General features: G+C 48.8%; 2 protein-coding genes and 1 long non-coding RNA gene across 7 annotated transcripts; 2 read left to right on the top strand and 1 right to left on the bottom strand.

Moving 5' to 3' along the window:
* The first annotated feature begins 115 nt into the window (after positions 1–115).
* Positions 116–4,611, top strand: tab1 (TGF-beta activated kinase 1/MAP3K7 binding protein 1). 2 transcript variants are annotated; one of them, XM_088373910.1, is made up of 11 exons: positions 116–273; positions 683–813; positions 900–1,053; positions 1,365–1,460; positions 1,794–1,896; positions 2,264–2,380; positions 2,450–2,561; positions 2,631–2,775; positions 2,865–3,081; positions 3,149–3,302; positions 3,685–4,611. In XM_088373910.1, exons 1-11 carry the CDS (start codon positions 127–129, stop codon positions 3,905–3,907), a joined length of 1,599 nt encoding a protein of 532 aa, XP_088230036.1. In that variant the 5' UTR covers positions 116–126; the 3' UTR covers positions 3,908–4,611. The 2 variants fall into 2 exon arrangements, with proteins under 2 accessions (XP_088230036.1, XP_088230035.1); XM_088373909.1 differs by having other exon boundaries at positions 3,682–4,611.
* Positions 4,612–6,133: 1,522 nt separating this feature from the next.
* mgat3b (beta-1,4-mannosyl-glycoprotein 4-beta-N-acetylglucosaminyltransferase b) lies at positions 6,134–21,915 on the top strand. 4 transcript variants are annotated; one of them, XM_088372894.1, is made up of 5 exons: positions 6,134–6,292; positions 16,762–17,176; positions 17,281–17,897; positions 18,007–18,289; positions 18,432–21,915. In XM_088372894.1, exons 2-5 carry the CDS (start codon positions 16,763–16,765, stop codon positions 18,912–18,914), a joined length of 1,797 nt encoding a protein of 598 aa, XP_088229020.1. In that variant the 5' UTR covers positions 6,134–6,292; position 16,762; the 3' UTR covers positions 18,915–21,915. The 4 variants fall into 4 exon arrangements, with proteins under 4 accessions (XP_088229020.1, XP_088229022.1, XP_088229019.1 ...); XM_088372896.1 differs by lacking the exon at positions 6,134–6,292 and adding an exon at positions 8,077–8,784 and having other exon boundaries at positions 17,284–17,897; XM_088372893.1 differs by lacking the exon at positions 6,134–6,292 and adding an exon at positions 8,081–8,784.
* LOC148399912 (uncharacterized) lies at positions 6,558–8,515 on the bottom strand. The gene is made up of 2 exons (XR_015857902.1): positions 8,107–8,515; positions 6,558–8,032 (listed from the first exon to the last, which is right to left on the bottom strand). It is a non-coding gene; the product is annotated as an uncharacterized LOC148399912 (long non-coding RNA).
* Positions 21,916–22,671: the final 756 nt, after the last annotated feature.

Genomic DNA, 22,671 nt, shown 5'->3' with positions numbered 1-22,671 from the left:
TGATGTATCCTTAAGGAGCTATCGGAAGTTATAGACTTCAAACTATTGTGCCAACTATTAATGCAATAAAACATGACTGGAGTGACATAAAACCCTCATTAATTCTTTAAAACAGCTTATTTAAAAATGATCATGGTGTTGTCACCGCAATGTGAAAACATCCGTCGAAAAAAATACCTGCTGTCACTCGGAAAGCCATCATCCGGAGCTGTACCTGAACGCAACCTGCCCACTTCCAACATGGCGGCCCAACGGAGGAATTTGAAGCAGAGTGTAAGTGTAAACTTTGTGCTTTTTCCACGTCTTTGGCGAATAAAGGTCGAATGTTAACGCCTCGTATGTATTGTGAAATACTTTAAATACTCTGCTTGATTGGTGTTATTTGTTCTTTTGTACATTTCCGGGTGTTTTGATGTAGTTCCGCGACACAAGCTTGCGCTAGCTAGCTATGTGGCTAATATACAAGCACTACTACCAGGTGATAAAAAAAAAACATTCCAAACTGGTTTCTAATACGTTGGGTAAAGGGTAAATGTCAAGCTACAATGCTCGTGATTCGTTACGTAGAAGAAAACTGAGAAGATGAGGACGTCAGTAAAAGTTGTCGGTGCCTTATTTAGGCTGCACAGAGAGGGTCCGACTAGGAGCATTTCTCAATGTGATGCTGCCCTTGTTCTCGTAGCATCAGAGTTGGACGGACGACCTTCCTCTGTGCCAGCTCTGTGGCGTTGGCACTGCACCCAACTGCGAGTATGGCCCCGATGGCAAAGGCACGCAGAGCCACCCCAATGAGGACACGCATCTCCGTTTCAGGTGAGATGATTGGAATTGTTCTTGTGGAGCCTCTTTCAAACAGCAAGCGCAAGTGATCCAAATTCATCTTGCGCTCTTCTTTCCAGGAGCGAGGACGGCTGCTCCCTGTACGGCGTCTTCAACGGCTACGACGGCAGCCGAGTGGCCAGCTTCGCCTCGCAGTGTCTTACGGCCGAACTCCTGCTGGAGCAACTCAGTGCCGACCACAAGGAAAGCGACGTGCGCAGGATTCTCACGCAGGTTGGTTCTGTACCGCCTGCACGGAAAGAAGGAAGGGAGGGAGGAAGGAAGGAAGGAAGGGAGGAAGGAAGGAAGGAAGGAAGGAAGGAAGGGTAGGGTAGGGTAGCGAAGGCAAGTCTCGCACGAAAAAAAAACAAAAAAAAAACAGCCGCGCACCAGTCATGGTGTGAAAGCAGAATTTTGTAAATGAGTTCTCAATCAATAAACTCATGATTTCAAGCTTTAAACAGAATTGATTCCACTGCCGATCGTTGACGGGCTGCTTTGGTCTGTTGTCGTGACAACGTGTGTGGTTGATGTCGTTTGTGCAGGCATTTGAAGCGGTGGAGAAAAGCTACCTGCACACCATCGACGACGCTTTGGCAGAGAAAGCTAACCTGTCTGGCTACATGCTACCACATAACGAGGTGTGTAGCGAAATTACGAAAGTGGACGGATAATCTCTCAACTTTTTGGAACAAAACCCAAAACTGAAGATGCTTAAAAAAATAAACTAACTGAAACTACCTGTTGCATTTATATTGACATAAATCTTAATCAAAACAAAAATGTCTCAAAATTTGAAGAAAAAAAACCCCCATCTAAAAACTAATCAAAAAATGAACTGAATAAAAAAACAACCTCTAACAAAATGAGACAAAAATGAACTATAATGAAAAACTGAAAGACTTGATATGACCCTGACGGACATTCAGTGAAAGTATTGCTGAACTCTTTTTATTTTGTGGGGGCCTTGACAGAAGGTGCAGGAGCGCTTGAAGGAGTTGGAGCAGGAAGTGTCGGGAGGAGCCATGGCCATTGTGGCGCTCATCCTTAACAACAAACTCTACATAGCCAACGTTGGTATGAATTGGCTTTTTGACTTTCTCTCCAGCAGGTGGCACACTTCCAATCATCTTGAGCAGGACATCCTCCGCTCAGCCATTTCAAAAAGAATAAAAAGTCGACAGTTGAAGTAGCTCACACGTTTGGTGCTATTGTGAGGATTTTTTATTCCTTTTTTGGGTCGAACTCAGTACTGCCCCGTATGTTGTGGCACAAAGCGGTACTACACCAAAGGGGAAAATGCCGCAATTTAGTTGACTGTACACTGAAATGTGCGCATCTGATTTGACTTTGAAGTTAAACAGCCAAGTGAGTCCTTGGCAAATTCAGATATTTTTTAATATCTACTTTTATTATGATCAATAATTGACTTGACGTTTCTCAGGTACCAACCGAGCTCTGCTGTGCAAAACCACCAGCGACGGCCAGAACCAGTTCTTTCAGCTGGGCCGACCTCACAGCACGGATAACGACGACGAGCTGCAGAGACTGGCCGCGCTGGGTGAGCTCAAGCCTTTGTCTTCCCGCCATTGGTTTCGGGTAATGTTTCTCCCGTCCGCCCTCATTCCAGGTTTGGATTCGGCCCGCGTGAGGCAGGCGGGCCAGATCGCCGGACAGAGCAGCACCAGGAGGCTTGGAGACTACCGGGTCAAAATCAACTACAGTGATATCGACCTGCTCAGGTACGCTAGATGTCATATTTATCATGGCTGATTTTTTTCAATCGTTCCAAAATTGCGCATTTGCTTCAGCGCGGCCAAGACGAGGCCCATTATAGCCGAGCCGGAGATCCACGGTAGCCAGTCGCTGGATAGCGTCACGGGCTTCCTGCTGCTCATGTCGGAAGGACTCATCGACGCCCTGGAGTGCGCGCACGGGCCCGAGCTCGTCAACAAGGTAGCCGCCGGCCGCCGCACGCCAACAGCAAAAAGTGCATGCGGCCCTTGGGGTCAGATGTTTGAGCTCCAAATGACCCGCACTCTTAGGAAATCGTGGCCATGGTGGCGGCCGAGCTGGCGCAGCAGAGCACCCTGGAGGCGGCGGCCCAGTCGGTGGTGGACCGCGTCAAACGGCTGCACCACGACGTCTACACGTCGGGCCGCCAGAGGGCCACCTTCTGCTCCCGCCACGAGGACATGACGCTGCTCATCCGCACGCTCAACTACCCGCTGGCGGACGGCGCCGCGCAAACGCCCACGCAAGGTGCCTCCCGGCTCAACTTGAGAAAATCAAAAACGGGCTCTGAACGGCCCCTGTTTGTTGCCGCCAGGCGGGCGCATCTACCCGGTGTCGGTGCCCTACTCCAACAGCCAGAGCACCAGCAAAACCAGCGTCACCCTCTCGCTGGTCATGCCCTCGCAGAGCACCCTGACTAACGGGACCAACACTGGCTCCACCTTGGAGGAGGGAACCCCCACGCCCGGGTAAGGACAAACCATTTGTTGCCTTTGCGATACGACGGCCGTTTTGATCAAAGTCCATTGAAAAGGCGCTTTGAGAAAATTCACTGCCATTTGATTCATCAAAAAATGGGATGATTTTCCTAAATCATCCCCAAATTTTGCCCGTTGTTAATGATCAACCCCCCCAAGTTGCGATACTGCTTTCTAGCCACAGCGGCCATGTTGAAAAATGCCTTTGACTGCCGTTGACCTTCTTGTCTTACCGCCCGCAAACCAAACCAAACCAACCAAACAAACGATAGCGGCTAGTCATCCACGTCCCTCATCCTGACCGGCATTCTTCTTCTTCTTCCTGCGCCCCGCCCCGCCCCGTCCGTCATCATCATCCGTGCCCGGCCAGTAGCCAGAGCCCCACGGCCACGCTGCAGTCCACCAACACGCAGACGCAGAGCTCCAGCTCCAGCTCGGGGGACGGCAGCCTGTTCCGCCAGCGGGGCAGCCAGGCGGCGCAGCCTGACGAGACGGGACGCGTGCCGCCCTACGTGGACTTCACGCAGTTCTACCGCCTGTGGGGCGGCGAACACGGCGACGGACAGATGGCTCAGGGCGTCCCGGGACCTCAGTGAGGCCAGCCGGCGTGGCCGCCGTTCGCACTGCAAAATGGCCAGGAAGCCTCGGCCGCTTGGAATTTTGCTGCCCGTCTTTGGATTCCAACACGGATCGCTCCAAACGGTTTGCGCTCGCCGCCGGCATCTTCAAGTGTCAAGGGACGGACGGACGGACGGACGGACGGACTCGCTCCAAGCCCTCCGGAAGGATAAAGGTGTTGCTATCAAAAGAAGAAACTTGGACTTTAGCAAGAAATCAATGCTCACTTTGGATTGACACCATTTAGCCATAGGCATTTTTTGTTGCCAATATTTTCACATGCTCATGGAAATGAGCCCTAACCCCGCCCCCACCCCTTGAAAACCAGACAATGGCCGTGATACACAATAACTCTAACTAAAGATCCAACAATTTATTTTTTTTGCCAACACCGAGAAGTCATTTTTGGCTGGCAAGTACGTCCGAAGGTATTTGTGAGTACGTTCAAATAAATGTTGATTTGGACCGGTCCTGACCCCGCAGCAGCTCGTATGCCTGACAAATGGTTTGTATATTGGATGTCGGGCAATGCATGGACCTAATATTGTGACCAGAGGGTATGTCTCATTTAAATGGATTGCAAATGATATGACCTGGACTTGTTTTTACATTTGAATGTATGCTCAATGTACTTTTTTTGTATTATGATTCTATAATAAAGATATATGTATAATACATCACACATGTTGCGAGACGTAATTGACATTTTAGGCTCCATTTTGTTTCTTCAAAGGCAAACTTTCGCAAGTAAATTCAGCCCTTAAAAATTGGTTGCCATGTCTACAGGTCGACCCACCCAAAAAAATAATACCAATAAGTCACGTAAGGAAAAAAAGGCTGCCGTTTTTCGGCCATTTTAGACTCCAACCGGCCATTTTTTTTCCCTTCAAAGATGTACTCGTCAAGAATTTTAAATGCTGATTTATTTTGGTGCAAGTGCAGGATCTCGCGACGGCATGATTTCAAGTGTCAGCTATTCTTACTGTACTGCTTCCTGTTTTCTAGCGGCTGCAGGCAGGAAGCGAAAAGGGCGGCGGGGCATTTTCCTAAAAACAAAATTGGCCAAGCTGGCCGTTTGAAACACACTCACTGACATCTAACACGTCCTGATCATTTAATCCACGAAACAAAAATCCTGATCTTACTCCGTAAAGTAACTTGAAACCATGATGACTGACTTGTTCAGCATCATGGTTTCAAGTTATAAATAATAAAAGCAACATTAGCGCCTCTCATCAGCAGCCAAAGGCTGCCGTCGGACTGGAAGGCCACGCATGTTGCTAATTGCTCCGTTTAGACGCAATTGCTGTTTTCTTTCCACTCGGGCCGTAACCCAATTCTTGAAAAGTGCCTTTAATTTGCCTAATTGGCACTGGATGAGGAAATGGAGAGATGTTGAAAACGTCCCCGGGGATTGTAGAGACGAGGTCAAGTCGCAGTTACGGCACTCGCTCGGATTGGCCGCTTTCAAGTCTGATTGCGCTCGTTAATTGCAATTACGATTCCCTGGCGAGCGTCGAGGCAGGACAAAGCTGCCTGGCGTTTTATGTGCCTTCAAACGCAAGACTGGCCTGAAAATTTGCTCCGATTGCTGACAAATTCAAAGCGTGGGGGTTCAAATGCAAAAAAAAAAGATATATACATATACATATATATGTATGTATATATATATATATATATACATACACATATATATATATATGTATGTATGTATGCCTGGCTAAAGTTTGACAGACAAAAAAAAAGAACATCAAATTTGCAAGTGGGCACAGGTTTTGTTTTGTTTTCCAACTTGGCCAACAATTGCAAGGTTTCACTTGATTGGTCTCAAAGCATTTTGCAATCGTTTGCAAGTTGGAAGGTTTTGTCGCTAGTCTTGTTTTAACCTGCACTCGCTTTATCATCGCAAATATGTTGAATTTTTGGCGGCCAAATAACCGATGAGTCGGCAAACATTGAATCCATTTCAGCTCGCCTGGCAGGCCGAGACACGTTTGGATGGCACCGTTCTTTCTTTATTTCTTTTGCGTGATCATATCATTGCATTTTTTGCCTCGCCAGCGATTTTCCACTTCCTCTCTCCACTGTGACAATTCAAAACATGACTTTTGCACCCTCGCTAGACAGGTGTGTAATATCTGCAATTGGCCCCAAGCTCCTATTAGGGCGTGCCCGAGAGTGCAAACACACGCACACACGCACGCGCGCACGCACACGCACACGCACGCTACCCTTTCCGTCTTTACCAGCACAGTTGATCCGAGTCCTCTGGGAGCGACATCAAGCCAAGGCGGTGAGGCGAGGCCAGGCCAGGCGAGGCGAGGCGAGGCCTTGAGCCCAAGACGAGGCAGGTGCTCATAGAGGTAAACATTTTGGACTATTTTGTGCTTGTGAAGGACACCATCTGCTGTTGTGATGCGGTTGAGAAGTAAAGCCAAGTGATGAGGTCTGTTGTTTTGGAGCACGGGTGCGCAACCTGCGGACCGGGGGCCATATGCGCTCCATTAAAACAAGTCCCAAAAATATTCTTGTAAACAGAGAAAATAAATATTCTGCCAAAATACACTTGAACTTGAAAAAACTTGGTTTTGTAACAGTAGAATGAATGCTTCCATCCACCCATCACTCTTTATTAGACACGCCCATTTAATGAACGCAGGTGTCTTCACTTCGATCAACCGATACATAAAATAAAAGCAATACATAATTGAGAGTAGAACTCAACAGGAAGGAAGACCAAAGCGGCTTCAGACCTTCATCATCCTCTTATCAGCGCCTAGAATCTTCTCCCGCAAGGCTGGGGAATCACGCGTTCATCCTTTTGCAAAAGTAAAACCTCAGTTTTGCGTATTTCAAACAAGGATCAAAATAAGGATATGGTGTCAAACAGTAGCTTGTGAAGAAAGTAGACTTCAAACAAAAACAGAGCAAAAGAGAACGACTCAACCCTACTTGGCTAATAAATGACCCGCTTGCAGATACCAGATCACTTACGTACAAGGACGAGGAGCAAGTACACCTTGAAAAAATGGCTCGGTGCGTACGCGTCACATTTTTGAGCTCATGTCTTTTCTTTGCTCGTATTGCGGTGAGGTCAAAGGTAGGGTTGTGAAAATGGCCGCATTATTGCCGGGCCATAAAGTTTTCCCGGCGACAAATGGTACGTACGTGCGTCTGCTAAACATTAGCGAGCCCGCGGGTCAAAAGTGTCACACGCTTGACACGTTTCCGAGACCCGCCACTCGCTTTGGACACGTTCTTTGCCTTTCAACGTGGTTTGGTGAGTTTTGACAGCGCCTTCCTTCACTTGTCCCAAGAAAGGCTTCATTTTTGTTTTAGTCTGAGTGCTGGTCGCAAGACTTCTTCGTCGTCTTCGGTTAATGCAAAGTAAATAATGCAATTGCATGTATGAGAGCAACTTGGTCGTTCCTAGGGAAACCAGCAGTGTATAATATTGGGTTAAAAATACACACATTGACACTAACCTGAGAAAAATATCCCAAAATACAAAAATATTCAGATGGAAGTATGACAAACCAACTCCAAAAATCATTGGTCACAAAACGATCAGCAAAATATGCAACAAAAATTGTGAATTATTTCTTGGAAATACCCAAACATAATAAGTTCCCATATTTTTTTAAAGCCCTAATATACGGAATGTATATAGGGCAGTATTCCGCCTTCTCCTTCCGTGCCTCCAGGGTCACACACACTGCCACTGGAGGTAAAAAAAATAAAAATAAAAAATCTCAAAATAGCACTGGCTACTCATATTTCCATCATGTGTTGGACTCCTGGTGTGTGGTTGAGTTCGTGGGATAAGGGAGGGGGGGGGTCTTTCCGATTATCACATGCTGTTGAGGTGTTGACCGAGGCTGGAAGGGAAGACTTTGGGGGGGGGGGGGGGGGGGGGCGAGCATGTTGGGGGAGCTATGGATGGTGTGTCATATTCTTCACAATATTTTGCATTTGGGACAATATAGGTCACCCACTCACCTCGCCATCATCACCATGTTGAGGTGGGGGCGTGGAAGGGAGCGAGGGAGGGAGGGAGGGAGTAAGGGAGGGAGGGCGTCCTTCCAGATTTGACTGCTTCGCTCCTGATCACAGAACAAATAACATGGACGTTCATTGCCTCCTCCGCCAACCCCCTTCTCCTATTTCTGCCCCCCACCTTCCGCCTGTGGTTGGCCCCCCTGCATCCACCCTTCCGTGCAGCCCCCTCCCCTCCTTTGCTTGTCCTCTCCTCCATCGCTTATCCGCGGCAGCGTGACGGGGGAGGCGGAGCTCCCCTCTCGCTGAGCTGCCGCTGCCGCCGCCGCCGCCGCCTTCGCTCGCCCTCCTTCCAACCTGCAGCGAAGATGATCCGTGGCCGCTGAAGAGCAAGACGAGCAAGGACTCTTTTTTTTTTTTGGTTGTGTTTGCACGGCGGGGAAGAAAACGCAGAGGCCGAGAAGGCGGAGGCCGGGAAATACGCACCCAAGTCGGCCCGAGAGGACGGCGGGCGGACATCGGCGGTTGACACCCCCGCGAAGGCGCCCCCCCCCCCCCCCCTCCTCTCCCACCCCACCACCACCACCGCGTCCCGCCTCATCCCTTCCATCCTCGCGAATTCGGAAAGAAGGGATTATAGCCGCCGTTGCCGCCGCCGTCGCCGCGATCGGCGATCCCCGGATTTGCAGCGTTCCTCCCCGGCCTCAGCAGGGTCCTCCCCGGCCTCAGCAGGGTCCTCCCTCCCTAAGCCAGCCAGCCAGCCGGGGATGAGGCGCCTTGTGCGGGATAGAGTCGGACGAGCAACCGGGCTCTCATCCGCAGTGGACCCATGAAAGACATCTGACACGAGCACAGATGGGTAAGAGGAGATGATGCGTGCAGCGTGTGCCTGTGCACGAGCGAGTGCGAGTGCGCGTGCGTGTGATGTTGCTGCTGCTGCTGCTGCTGCTGCTGCTTCTGCTGCTTCTGCTGCTGCTGCTGCTGCTGCTGGATGAAGTTGACTTGATCATAACAAGAGGCGCAGATGGCCTGCATGCACTGCCTTGCCTTGCCATATATACAGCACATAATGAGGGAGGGGCTGGCTGTCGAAGGTCTTCATAGCACGCTTTGCTCTCCAAAGCAAGGTCTTGAGGCCAACATCATTCTTTCGTTGGTCTTTAGGCCAACATCCTTCAAACCCATTGAGACAGTGCAGGAGCAATCGGCAAAACAAAAAGACTGGATGGACAGTGTTGGAGTACACGGCCCCACAGTAAACTAACCTATTTTATTTCTTAAAGTAACACATTTATCATCTTACCAATGCCCCAATCATCATGCCCAAAGATGGATGGACTTTCCAAAGGACCAGCCATCCAGCCAGCCCTCCCTCACTTTCCGTAAAAAGCAGGATTGCAGAGGATTTGATGTTAGCTGCTGAACTATTCTCTTTCTTGACAGAGGCTAGTTTTTGCTCAAATGTAACGCAACACAAACGCGACAATGATTGTAAAATCAACAGAAATGCGGTGAAGCGTCCACCGAAATTGTGCACCAATGGCAAAAGGTGCTAAGCTAACCCGGCTAATGGCTTGCCATCCCATCCTGCTTTTGCCGCTGTTCCCGTGGCAATTAAGCTGTGTCCTGGCAGCTCCACACCAGGAAGCTGGCTGCGCTTCCGCTCTTCCTGGAGAGAATCAAAACACACGGCTTTCCACTTTTTGGAATGTTTTTCAACCGTTTCCCAAGTCTATCTAGCTTTGGCTCACACAAGCACATTTTGAGGACGCCGTCCGTGTGTGTGTGTTGCTACATCTCCTTCCTGTTGTTTTGCCCTCCCGCTGACCCCCGAGTGCTCAGCCGGAACGTCCAAACACGTGAAAGCGGGGCCCGTCGCTAAGGCGCAGCAGCGTTCAGGAAGCAGGAAGAGTCAGTCCTTTAGGAAGTGTCGTCGTCGTCGTCGTCGTCGAGGCCTCGCTGATAACATTTGTCTTCAATGGACGTATTATTGCCACGAGCAACCAGCCGCATAATTGGCTGATTTAATGAGGTAGTCGCCTGAGACGCTCAGGTCCCGGAAGACAGATACAAGGCCGATAGACTATGTTTGGGAAGTGGGAGTAAAAATTTGCCTTGGCAAGGTTTGGCTAGTGTTTTGAGAATCCAGGCCTTAAAGCAACATGAGATTTGGTTGGCATGCGGGGAGACCCACCCAAAGAGTCTCAGGAGGCCGACCGACAGTTAGGTTTGAAATTGCATTGAGGCTTATTTTTGGCTCCTTGCAGTTTGAAAAAACAAAAATAAGAATAAAAAAGTCCACCCCTGAATCCAGCTTCATTTGGCAACAGGGAATTTGATCGTGATTGGACCTGCAAAGAAAGTCTCAAGAAGCCCCGCCTGAATAGAAACCGGTTGAAAATGGCTCTTCTCTCGTTTACTTCCTGTTTGGATTCCATTGGGATCCCAGTTTGACAACTTTATTTACACTAGACCCTTTTTTAAATGGAAACTGCTCGTTTATACAAAAGTGGCATTTTGGACTGGACAGTCTTGTTTACTTGCTGTTTGTAGCTGTTTTTTTTCAGCTTCCTAGTAATAGACAACAACGGCACTCAAAAGAAAAGTGGCTCACAATTGTTTTGGGTTGCTTGTTTGAACGACAACAAACTTTTGGCAAAATGGAGATGGTGGAAAAGTGGTGGCAAAGTCGAAGCGGGTGCAGAGATGCCTCCTTTGCCAAACAGAGGAAAAAGGGAACTTCTCTTCTTCCTTTTGGTTCACTTCCTGTTTTGCATCCCGTTTCGGCAGCCTGTTGGGGAAGTCCTTTTTTGTTTTTGTTGTTGGAACAGAACAGCACGGTTTTGGCCACTCATTCACACAAACATACTCCATGCGCTCAGTGGACACAAAAAAAAAAATAAACACATTCAAGCCGAAAGCAGTGCGCACACTACCGCTCTTTGTCAAGGTCATGTTGTCGTCTGATGGGAAGCCAGCCATCTGACCTGATCCCTTCTGCTGCCATTGGCCTGCTCTTTCTTCTTCTTCCTCACGGCGCCCCCCCCCCCCCCCCCCCCATCGTCACCCCTTTTCTAAATAAGCCAGGAGTCGCCCCCACCCCTCACTCCTGTCAGACAGTTCGCCCCAGTTTAACCGCGGCCAAAATAGAAAAGCGCCCTCCTTGACGCCGTCTCCTCCGCCATGTCCTCGGTCACCCGACGCTGAACCCCCCCCCCCCCCCCCCCTGGCAGTGTCGCTTTACAGTGGATGAAAAATGCCAGGCTCAGAATGTTGCATGGTGATGTGGCTCGCAAAGGAGATCCAACAGAACCCAACCTTTTATGCAGAAGGGACTTTGGACTGCCCCCCACGCGCTTGTCCTGACTAGAACTTTCTATGATGCTTTTATTCTATCTATCTATCTATCTATCTATCTATCTATCTATCTATCTATCTATCTATCTATCTATCTATCTATCTATCTATCTATCTATCTATCTATCTATCTATCTATCTATCTATCTATCTATCTATCTATCTATCTATCTATCTATCGCTACCTTGCTAGCTAAAAAGATTGCTAGCTAGCTAAAAAGATAGCTGTCTATCTATCTAGCTAACTCAAAGATAGCTAGCTCGATGGCTAGATGGCGACTCATTGCAGTACTTTTTGAAGTTTCTTTCTGTATCACCAAATCTTGCTTGTATTCTTCCACACAATATGCTGCGAGGTTGTAGCTTTTCGCCCCTTTACGCAGTTTTCCCCATTAAATGTGCCGTCGTTGTAAACTTGAAGGTCACCTACACACGGGTGCCCCCCCCCCCCCACACACACACACACACACGCACACAATTAATCAAACAGGATTAGTTGGCCGGCCTCCGACGAGCCATGCAGCACCATTTAAGAGTGAAAAATACCACGCGCTTGTTCCAGCTGTTTTTTTCATGCATGTGGCGACTTTGCCATTGGACTACATATCCACAGCTAATTGATAGCTACTAGCTCATTTGATCGCAAATGATCCCGCAGGAAGTGGAGGCCAAGACGGGTTGAAGCCCCGAGCCACGCTTAGCTAATCAATAAGCGGCACCAATTGTGCTGATTGTTTGATCGACGCTGACAACGTTTGCAATTTAGAGCCATCGATTGTTTGGCGGGCAGCACAGCGCACGACTGTTTGGCAGGCTTAAATATATTTGTCCAAACATATTGGGGCCCGTTTCTTCTCATCCTTGCCAAACGCTTTTGATAAGCAAAGCAATGGAGATCTTTAAGTCAAATATGCCGATATGATCTTTGGCATACAAAAGCATGGAGCAAAAAAAAAAAAAAAAAAAAAAAAAGTCGATTCCTCCCAAATTAGAAGCATGTGCTGGACATTTTTCAATGATGCGGGAACATATGGCAAGCAAGGCCCACACGTCTGGTTCTGTTATATCGCAAACATTCCAGGAATTTGGACCCTTGGGGCTCTGATTTTTTGCGGAGATTACGATCAATAAATAGCTGGCCTCGGTCGGCCTGGCTTGTCCTGTGCCGTCACGGTCGCTGCGCCTTGGGTGTTGTGCTGGAAGGGGACGCCCGCCTGCCCGCCTGCCCGCCTGCCCGTCTGGCGGCCTGCCCGAATGCCCGCCCCGACGCCTTTGGGCCTGCATGGCTGCCTGGCTGCCACCTTTGATTCAGCCGTGCGTTCAATTCAGGTCCTGAAGACTCAGTGAAATTTGGTAGGCATGTTTGTCAGGCGTACTAGAACCACCCAAAAAAAATCTCTGTCATGCCAGAGTGTCAGGTCGCAGTACCATCAGACATGAAACCACACGCTGGAAGGAAGAGGAAAAGATAACCAGGATAGGTTTACTCGCCAGGAGAACGGAAACTCACTTCCAATCTCCATCAATTCAGAGTCCTTACTCCACTGTAGCAACGCTGATGAGCTAAGGAATGTAGCGTGGTGCGATTCAGCCTTTAATTGTCGGCCCGTGACTGACCCCAGCACAGGAATTGCAGAGTCTGTCCTGTTTCCTCAACCCACTGTCTTCTCCATGGTTGGCTGACTCATCCTGGACTGTGATCAGATAACTTGAAGCACGTCGAATGGCGTTTTCCTGTAGAACAATGCAACTAAACCTTTGCTAAGTTGATCTTCTTGGTACACAACCTAACACAACACACAATAATAATAATAATAATAATGATAATAATAACTCGCCCTAAACACTTCAACACACATGAAGTCAATACGAGGTCACTGGCATGCCGTTTCTTAAACAAACATGAAGTAAATATGAGATAACTTATATGCAACTACCGTAATTTCCGGACTATAAGTCGCGGTTTTTTTTCATAGTTTGGGTGGGGGGGCGACTTATACTCAGGAGCGACTTATATATGTTTTTTTTTTTCACAAATTTTTACTTCATCATTAAGACATCACTTACAAGTATAGTTGTTATTTTTAGTATAGTTGATCACTTCACATGCTTTTATATCTTTATCTTGAACATATTCAAAACATAAAAAAATAGAGAAAACATCAAATAAATCAATTAACACTTTAAAGCACCATATCCAAGTCCACTGTCTGCTGTATGTACACTTGCTCCATTTTTGCTCCTATTATATTTATTGTTATTATTTATTATTATTCGTGTATTTATCATTTATTCAACACTCTTATTTATTAATTGTTTGTGCCTTCTTGTTTTTTTTTTTTTTGTGTTGCTTGTATGCATATGTGTACTATCTCACCAAGGGATAGTGGAAACGTAATTTCAATCTCTTTGCGTGTCTTAGTATATAAAAAAAAAAATCAACGATAAATCAACGATAAAGCAGACTTTGTTTTTTTTTCACTTTTTGGGGCATTGTATGACTGGTGCGACTTATACTCCGGAGCGACTTATAGTCCGGAAAATACGGTACTTTCAACTGTATATAACAGTTCAGATCAACAACAATCTTTGAATGAAAGCTACAGTTAACTAAAAGGAAAAAAGTTCATTTTGCCTCTGCTCAGTGCTCGTGCTGATTGCTCTTCCAGTAACAGAGAGAAAGACAGAAGGACAGGAAGGCTATATCAAATTGATAGGGGTTCAAAGGACATCCCTGGAACTGGGTAAGAAGAACTTAGTTCAACGAAAAGGAATTCAACTTGTAAAAGATTAGGTCTGGGAGGCAAAGGCTTAACCTAAATTATTCCAACACAGAGCAAGCCTGAGTGTCAGTTTTTGCCAAATGCTTTGTTTGTTTGTTTGTTTGTTTTGGTGGTCAGCCTGAATAAAGTCAAGATTCAGAAACACACTGTTTTGTACGGCTGTGGTTGTCGCCTCTGAAAATTTGCTCTACGGCAATTGCAGTCCTTTTGCTTTTTTTTTCCTTCTTCTCTTAGTCTTTTTTCTTGTTTTTCTTTTCTTAAAGGCTGTTTCTTTGTTTTTTTTTTACAGTCCTTTTGCGTTTTTTTTCTCTCAAAGACTCTTTTACAGTCCTGTGTTTGGTTTGCAAGTGTGGATTTTCATTTTCAGTCTACCCCCAAAGTCAATTTACAATGGCAACATGAAATTTGGTTGACGTGGCTATCGTGCATTGACCCACAAAAAAAGTCGCGTCGGCACGATATGGATGAAAACGCCACCAGATTGTACAAGAGTGCTTGGGGGGGGCGCTCAATTCATCGTCAAAATGGATGAGATGTGTGTGTCCGTGTGTGTGTGTGTGTGTGTGTGTGTGTGTGTGTGTGTGTCAGGGATGCAGGAGTGATTCAGCACTATTGGCCAAAATGTCAAGTGAATGGACGCCATTGTATTTCCGACTGCGCTATCTTGGAGACTGCTTGGCTGGCCAACGCGCGCGCGCACACACACACACACACACACACACACACACACACACACACGTACGCACCCACACACGGAAAGTTTGCTTCTGACTCACTATCAAATATCACCCAGCCAAATAAAAACTATACGTAAAAGATCACAGCGTGTTTGGCGAGGAAATTGCTTTGAAGCAGGAAGTTTCATTTTGGTGTGTTGCAAACGTCTTGCATCACTAACCGTCTTTTTCATTCGCTACAACATTGGAGGCTCGTGTAGGTCATTACGCTATTGTGTTTTTAACCCAAAACGCTAAGTAGGATTTATATTGGACTAGGTGTTTTGATTTCGTTTGTTCCTTGAAGGCAGCACCTGACTTAATTGGATGGATGGATTGGTTGGTTGATTGATTGATTGATTGATTGATTGATTGATTGACTGACTGACCGATTGATTGATGGAGAGGTATAGATAGGCCTCAGCAGAGAGCTTCACAGAACTCTCAAAGTTTTTTTTTTTTTTTTTGCCTCACAAGCACAGCGACAATTCACATACACACACATACGCATTTAGAGTGTTGAATGACCAGGCCAAGGCTTGACCTCACGCACGCACGCACGCACGCACACACACACACACACAATGAGGGCCACTGTACTGGAATCAACAGCAGTCTTGTTCCTCTGTCTCACTCACTCACGCACGCACGCACACACAGCAAACGAAACATGTCAACACAGGAACCAGACATGATCTCCACCATGTTGAAAAGGATCTTGTCTCTCGGTGAACTATGTGGCACTCTGTATGATTGGACGTTGCCAAAGTGACTTGTGGTGAACTTTTCAAGACTGGCTCTCCAGAATTGTTTGAGCGTCAAAGCTCCATGTTGACTGCGCTTTCTTTCCACCAAAGAGACACTGGTGCCCTAAAATAGGTCATATGACGCCACCGTTTCCCACGCTCCTCCAGCGTCCGTTTCGATGACACAAGTTGGCTCGTAAATAGTCAATCCTGGAACGTGCCAGAAGACTTTTCTGTATTTATTGATGTATTTTTTTAGGAGGGTGGGGCGTTCCATGAAGGCGTCGACCTCGGCGCCCCACTTGGCATGGAACTCGCGACTGCCAAAGTGGGAGACAAATGTGCCGCAATGTGTCAGTGAGGCGCGAAAGCGACAACTCAGCAATTTTTGGATCAACTGATGCTCAAAAGAAGATGTTCAACGTAGACGCCTTTCCGATCCAAATGCGACTCATGATGCAAATGAGTGCAGAATGACAGACAGCAGATGTTAATTTGCATGTTTTGATTCCGACTCCTCATCCGTGTCGCTCGTTTGCGTGCTTGGACTCAGCCCCGTCTATCATTTCTTTTCTTTTCTTTTCTTTCCTTTCCTTTCCTTTTTTCTTTGAATGAAGACATTGTTTCCCATGTCTTTTCTTTTTGCTTTGAATGAAGAAGACATTGTTTGACACGCCTTTGTGCCGGCCGGGCGCGGTCACCGGGCCCACGGAAGCACTTTTGCGCTGGCCTCGGAATCCAAACACATCACCCAATCCAGTGAGCAATGCTCCATTTGGCTTGTTTTGCTTTTTTTGATTTGGAACTTGATTGAGTTGTCAGGCCGGAGAAGCACTGCATCGCTCGTCACTGCACTTGCGCAATTCTGCTGACATGGTGTGTGCGTAATATATTATATTATACATATATATAATATGTAATGTTCTATATATTGTATTTGCTTCTGCCAAGTGCGTGACATCTGTGTTGCATCATCACATGAGTAGAGTGCAAATCGTACAAATGGAATGTTTTATGTTGGGGTTGTGGCTTTTTTTTGAAGTGCTGTTTCACGTAAAGGCCTGGCCTGGCCTGGCCAGGCCAGGCCTGGCCTGGCCTGGCCTGGCCTGGCCTGGCCTGGCCTGGCCTGGCCTGGCCTGGCCTGGCCTGGCCTGGCCTGGCCTGGGCTGGGCGCCTTTGACACTTTGCTATTTTGGCCAATTTGAGTGACTGCTTGTTGTTTTTCTTGGGTCAGGATGAAAATGCGGCGGCACAGGGTGTTCTTGCTGTGCACGGTGGGCCTGTGCGTCATCTCCTTCCTGCACTACTACAAGGCCCTCCACTATGTGTCCCTCCTGCGCGAGCTCTCGGCGCCGTATCCCAACATCAAGTCCATCGTGGTGGCCGGATTCTTCTGGCAGGAGAAGGGACCCGGAACGGGCACGCCGCTCAGCCCCGCTTCTCCCGAGGAGGCGCCCCCGCTGCCGGTCCTCCGCCCGTCGCTCCCCAAAACCAGAGCTTCGGCCGAGGGGGACCGGGTCTCGGCCGAGGCGGAAGGGACCGGCGCGGTGGCCAGCGCGGGACTGGAGATGAGGATCAGGGAGGTGCCGGCGCCTCCTCACCCTTGGGAGAAACCAGACGAGAACCCGAGGGGGGACCTTCCGAGTCCGGTACGAGCAGCAGCAGCAGCAGCAGCAGCAGCAGCGAGGTTGCCGGGGAAACTAAGATGCCGCGTTCTCTCACTTTTTTTTTTTTTTTTTTTCTGTCCATCCAGCAGCAACAGGAAGACGGCCTTCCCCTACGGCATCCCACCCACCTGACCGCCGACCCGGCCCACCCGACGGCGTTCCTCAAAACCGGGCCGCACTCGGACTCGTCGGAATCCATGGGCGACCTGCACACCCGCATTTACCGGCTGCGAGACGACAAGACGCCGTACTTTGCCCGAACCCGAGCCGGGGCGCTCTGCTTCCGACAGGGCACTGAGGTGGTGGGACCCAAAGCGGGCGGCGCCGGCGGGGCGGCCGCCCTCCCCGGCGGGGCCGCCGGCACGGGCCATCGCAAACCTCTGCAGCTCCAGCAGCGGGCCTCGGCGGCGCCCAAGGCCAAGACCCGGGCCACGCGGGGCGGGCGGCGGCTGGTGAAGTGCGTGTGCCGGCCCGGCTGGCACGGCCCCTACTGCGGGGTGCCCACCATGGTGTACCACTCCAACCTGCCCACCAAGGAGCGTCTGACGCCCAGAGAGTTGCCCCGCCGCGTCATCAACGCCATCAACGTCAACCACGAGTTCGACCTGCTGCACGTTCGCTTTCACGAGCTGGCGCAGGCCGTCGACCTCTTCCTCGTCTGCGAGTCCAACTTCACCGCCTACGGCGAGAGAAGACCTCTCAGGTGAGTGCACCTCCTGGAGGAATTGCAAAATCAGTCGAGTTCCACATTTGAGGTTACAACATCCCAACTTTTTGTTGTTGTTGTTGTTGTGCTACGCCGTGCGCGGCAGTTTCCTGCGTCTGCTCCTGAACGGCACCTTTGACTACGTGCGCCACAAGATCCTGTACGTGTTCCTGGACCATTTCCCCGAGGGCGGGCGACTGGACGGCTGGATCGCCGACGACTACCTGCGCACGTTCCTGACGCGCAACGGCATGTCGCGGGTGGAGGGCGGCCGGCCGGACGACGTCTTTGTCATCAACGACGCCGACGAGATCCCGGCTCGCGAGGGCCTCCTCTTCCTCAAGCTGTTTGACGGCTGGACCGAGCCCTTCGCCATCCACATGCGCAAGGTGAGCGCGGCGCCGGCCGCTTTGGCGGCGGCCGCTTTGGCGGCGGCCGCTTTGGCGGCGGCCGCTTTGGCGCCGGCCCCTTTGGCGCCGGCCGCTTTGCAATGGGACCCGAGTCGAGCTCAATGTGGCTGTGTGTGCGTAGTCGCTGTACGGCTTCTTCTGGAAGCAGCTGGGCTCCCTGGAGGTGCTGTCGGGCTGCACCACGGGCATGCTGCACGCCGTCTACGAGGACGACGGCATCAAGCTGCGCCGCCGCGAGTACTACACCATGGCGGCCTTCCGCAAGTATGAGAACGACACGGGCCACATCCTGGTCCAGTGGTCCCTGGGCAGCCCCTTCCACTTTGCCGGCTGGCACTGCTCCTGGTGCTTCCCCCCCGAGGGCATCCTCTTCAAGCTGGTGTCGGCCCAGAACGGCGACTTCCCACGCTGGGGTGACTACGAGGACAAGCGCGACCTGGGCTACATCCGCCAGCTGATCCGGACCGGCGGCTGGTTCGACGGCTCCCTGCAGGATTACCCGCCCGTGGACCCCAAGGAGCACATGTACGCGCCCAAGTACATGCTGGACCACTACCAGCGATACCGCTACCTCCTGGAGAACCCCTACGCCGAACGACGCTGACCCGGGCGGGACCGGCCTGGGAACCGGACCGGACTGGACGCAACCACTGGATTTACGCAAGCGCTCGTTCCCCCCTCCGCTCTTTCTTGTCGTCACGTTTGGAGACTTCCTCTTCACACACACACACACACACACACACACGCACGCACGCGCACGCACCTTCCTGCGTGTGTGTGAAAGAGACACAGACTACTCGTGTGTGCGTGTGTTTGTATCAACGAGCCATCATCAGTCCTTAGTCCGTTCAAAGGAGGTTTTTGCTGTGATTTTATTGCACCCACATGTGGATCGCAAGTGTGTGTGTGTGTGTGTGGGGGGGAGTGTATGTGTACTAATCTGTTCTTAGTCACCAGTGTGTGTGTGTGTGTGTGTGCGTGTGTGTGTGTGTGTGTGTGTGTGTTTGTGCGTGCGCTTTTGTATGTTAAAGGGAGATTTTGCTGTGGTTTTCCCCCCCCACCCCTTCATGGGAATTGCAGGTACGTGTGTGTGTGTGTGTGTGTGTGTGTGTGTGCGCCGATCTTAAGTGAGTGTTGAGCGTGTGTGCGCGCGGCAGGCCAAAAGAACGTTTGACTCCTCCTCAGAAACAAATCGTACATCCCGAGAAGATGAGCGTGTGCGTGTTTTGTTGATATCAAATAACGTTAGTCACTCAAGTTCAACTTGTATTTGGTGTGACGACGGCGGCGCCCATGTTGACTGCGGGAGACACTCGCTAGCTACCATGGTGACAGAAAACAGGCCAAGACGCTGGTTGCTAGGGTAACAGAAGACAAGCCAATGCTTAATTACCATAGTGACAGAAGACAGCAAAGTGGTTACCATGGTGACCAAAAACAGGGCCGCTGATTTGATCCATATCGTTCAGTATTTGTAAAGAAAGTATGGCATCGATGGGATGAAAAGTGCTTTGGTTGCCATGGAAACGCTGCAATCACGGCAATAAATCAGAGCTGAGAGGCTTTGGGGCGCGCAAGCTGCAATCAAGCTTCAACATCTGGGCGTTAGCGCAGCACGCGTGGCGATGACCCCCGTGACCCCGTCGCCGCGGCAACCGTCCTCACCACAAATTCCCGGCGTGCCGATGGCGTGATGTCATCGAGTTAGCCTTCGGCTTCGGAGCCAATGTTGACATCAACAAGAGCTTTAGTTTCATTGGAATGACTTATTTTTTAACAAATCAAGATTAGATTTTTACCTTAAAATGATGAGGTTGTATAAAGCACGACAAAATGACTAACTGTTCCCATCAAACTTTTCAACACAAAACACCAAACTTTGCGCATGTTGTTTGGCTCTTCCCTTGACCCTTTTTGTTTGGGCTACCTAGCCTGAAATCAAGGAGTTTGCTCATATTTAACGATTCGGGGATTTTTTTTTTTTTTTTTTTGCGTGTGTGCCTGCAATTCTCATGTGCTATTTCTCCAGTTCACCATTAAACAATCATATCCTGGGTTTCCGTGGCAACCGGCCGGCGGAAGTAGGAGGAACGACGGGGAGGGAAGGGAGGAATCATTGATTATTTTTGCACTTTTTCTGTCTTGTTTTGATGAAATGTGCGCGTGTGTGTTTCTATTTAAATTGTGTTGAAATGGCATCTACTTGGCAGCTTGATATTTAAGAAGTGGTTTGAGGCGTGCGTGCGTGCGTGCGAGCGAGCGAGTGTGCGTGCGTGTGTCAGCCTGCTGTTGGAATAGACGTCCACTCACTCACTCACTCACTCACTCACTCACTCACTCACTCACTCACTCACTCACTCACTCACTCACTCACTCACTCACTCACTCACTCACTCACTCACTCACTCACTGACTCAGTCAGTCACGCATCTCTTACCTCCTCCAAGGCCATCAAGTAACCAATCACTGAGGCTTTTCTTTTTGTTTCTCCCGTGTCGGGGATGGCATGGTTTTCCCGCATCGCTCGCTGCGATCGGCCGTTTCCTGATGCATTTAGCAGCGTGAATGCACCTTATCGATTTGTGTTAACATTGGGTCATGAACAGGGTTGTTCTGTTATCTTGATACTATTTTTTTGTTGTTGGAAAATGTGTGAAAATGTGTTATTTTTCCCATCTTTTTGTACTAAGCAAAATGTGTTGAAGCCAAAGTGTGGTAGCATCGACAACACGCACGCACGCACGCACACAACACGCGCGCACACACATTAGCCCCTTTCGCACCATTGGTTGGAGCGCGACTGTATGCCGGTCAAGTCAACTTCTTCCTGTGCGTGTTGACCCCAAATAGGTCATAGAAGTTGACCTGCAACATTTGGTTTCCCTTCCCACTGTATGTGTAAAAGGTAGTGACAGGAAATGTCTTGTTGAAGTCCACTTGTGAATTTCCTGGCTTCCACTAACGCTATCAGATCAAATTTCCGACTGTGTGTCAAAATTGCTCTTTGCTGGGTTCCGCGTGAAAGGCACAGGCAACTATTTGTCACGTGGTCACTTTGCTGGCAGGCTCTCCGTCGAAAGCGTGGGTGCGCATTTTGCGGCGGTATTAACCGTAATTTTCACTCGCTTTTGTGTGAAAGGGGCTACTGTTTGTCACTGGCCAATAAAAAGATCCAAATACTGACAGCTTTATTTTGAAAGCACGTGTGAAATTTTGGGGGGGACTAATTGCAACTTTTGGACCCCCTCCGTACGTCCCTGCACTGATTGTTCAAGCTCACATAGTTTTATTTTTTATATCTTTTTTGTCTTGTTGATTTCAGTGGAGTGAGTACTTGTGCGTATGCGTATGTGTGCGGTCCGGTGGCTCGGTGTTCCAAGAGGAAGACCCCCACAGACCAAAAAAAGGGCCTGGGGGGTAAGATACTTTCAAACAAAATAATAAAAGACTATCGGGGGGTGATGGGAAAAAAGGAAAGAAAAAAAAAAAAGAACATTTGTAAGTGAACTCGAGTGGTGTTTCCTCAAATGACGTATGTATGTTAATCATCAACAACCACGAAAGTTCTATGGCAAAGATATAATAAATTAATTTCGAAATTTCAACCATGTTCTGATGATGTGTGAAAGCTTTATAGAAAAATGACCATTTTTAGCGGGGTAATGAATGCTATTTGGTGCATGTCAATATGAAAAACGTTCCATCTCTAGAATAATAATAATAATTACCTTTACACTTCACTGGTTATTGAGCCCGTTGGTATAATGTTTCAAAATGATAATATTGATGGAACTGCATCCCCAAATTTCATCTAATGTTAAAAATGCATGCATTCCAGTTGTCGACAAAAATGCAGCGTAATAATGTATCTCACTAGGTGGTTTCTTGCGCCTCTTAGCGGTGAAAGAGTGAAAAGAAAACCCCGTTTTGAGGCCATGCCACATTGACGTAATGCCCAAAGGTGACCGCATAAAGTCGCTGGCGTATCAAAATATGAGCCCACGTGCTCAAACGTATTGTGACGCCATTGCGGAAAGTTTGAACCTTATCCGTCAAGATTGTCCCTTTTATAGTGGTCTGGGGAAAAAAAGAAAGATGAATATTTAAAATGGAAAGTTACAAGATCTATGTGTTTTTCAATATGGGTACGATTTTTTTAAAATTACGACTATCATGGGGGTTAGCGAGAGAGAGAGAGAGAGAGAGAGAGAGAGAGAGAGAGAGAGAGAGAGAGAGAGAGAGAAGAGAAGAGTAAACCGTGATCTTCTACTTGCGATTGACTACATCGATCGGTGGTGCTCACTATTTTATAATACGTGGTTTGCGTGTCAGAATCAATCAAAAGTAATCTGTGAATTGTT

This window comes from Syngnathus floridae, chromosome 4 (genome assembly GCF_059516105.1).
Source record: "Syngnathus floridae isolate MCC-2025c chromosome 4, RoL_Sflo_1.0, whole genome shotgun sequence".
Lineage (NCBI taxonomy): Eukaryota > Metazoa > Chordata > Actinopteri > Syngnathiformes > Syngnathidae > Syngnathus > Syngnathus floridae.
The sequence above is the reverse complement of the archived record's forward strand: the minus strand, read 5'-3'. Positions and strand labels throughout refer to the sequence as shown.

Excerpts from the sequence above, each read along its gene's own strand:
- tab1 (XM_088373909.1), top strand. The coding sequence starts at position 127 with ATGATCATGGTGTTGTCACCGCAATGTGAAAACATCCGTCGAAAAAAA. Across the intron at positions 2,381-2,449 it reads GCAGAGACTGGCCGCGCTGG|GTTTGGATTCGGCCCGCGTG; the intron begins GTGAGCTCAAGC and ends CCCTCATTCCAG. Across the intron at positions 2,776-2,864 it reads GGCCCGAGCTCGTCAACAAG|GAAATCGTGGCCATGGTGGC; the intron begins GTAGCCGCCGGC and ends CCGCACTCTTAG.
- mgat3b (XM_088372894.1), top strand. The coding sequence starts at position 16,763 with ATGAAAATGCGGCGGCACAGGGTGTTCTTGCTGTGCACGGTGGGCCTG. Across the intron at positions 17,177-17,280 it reads GGGGGGACCTTCCGAGTCCG|CAGCAACAGGAAGACGGCCT; the intron begins GTACGAGCAGCA and ends CTGTCCATCCAG. Across the intron at positions 18,290-18,431 it reads TCGCCATCCACATGCGCAAG|TCGCTGTACGGCTTCTTCTG; the intron begins GTGAGCGCGGCG and ends GTGTGTGCGTAG.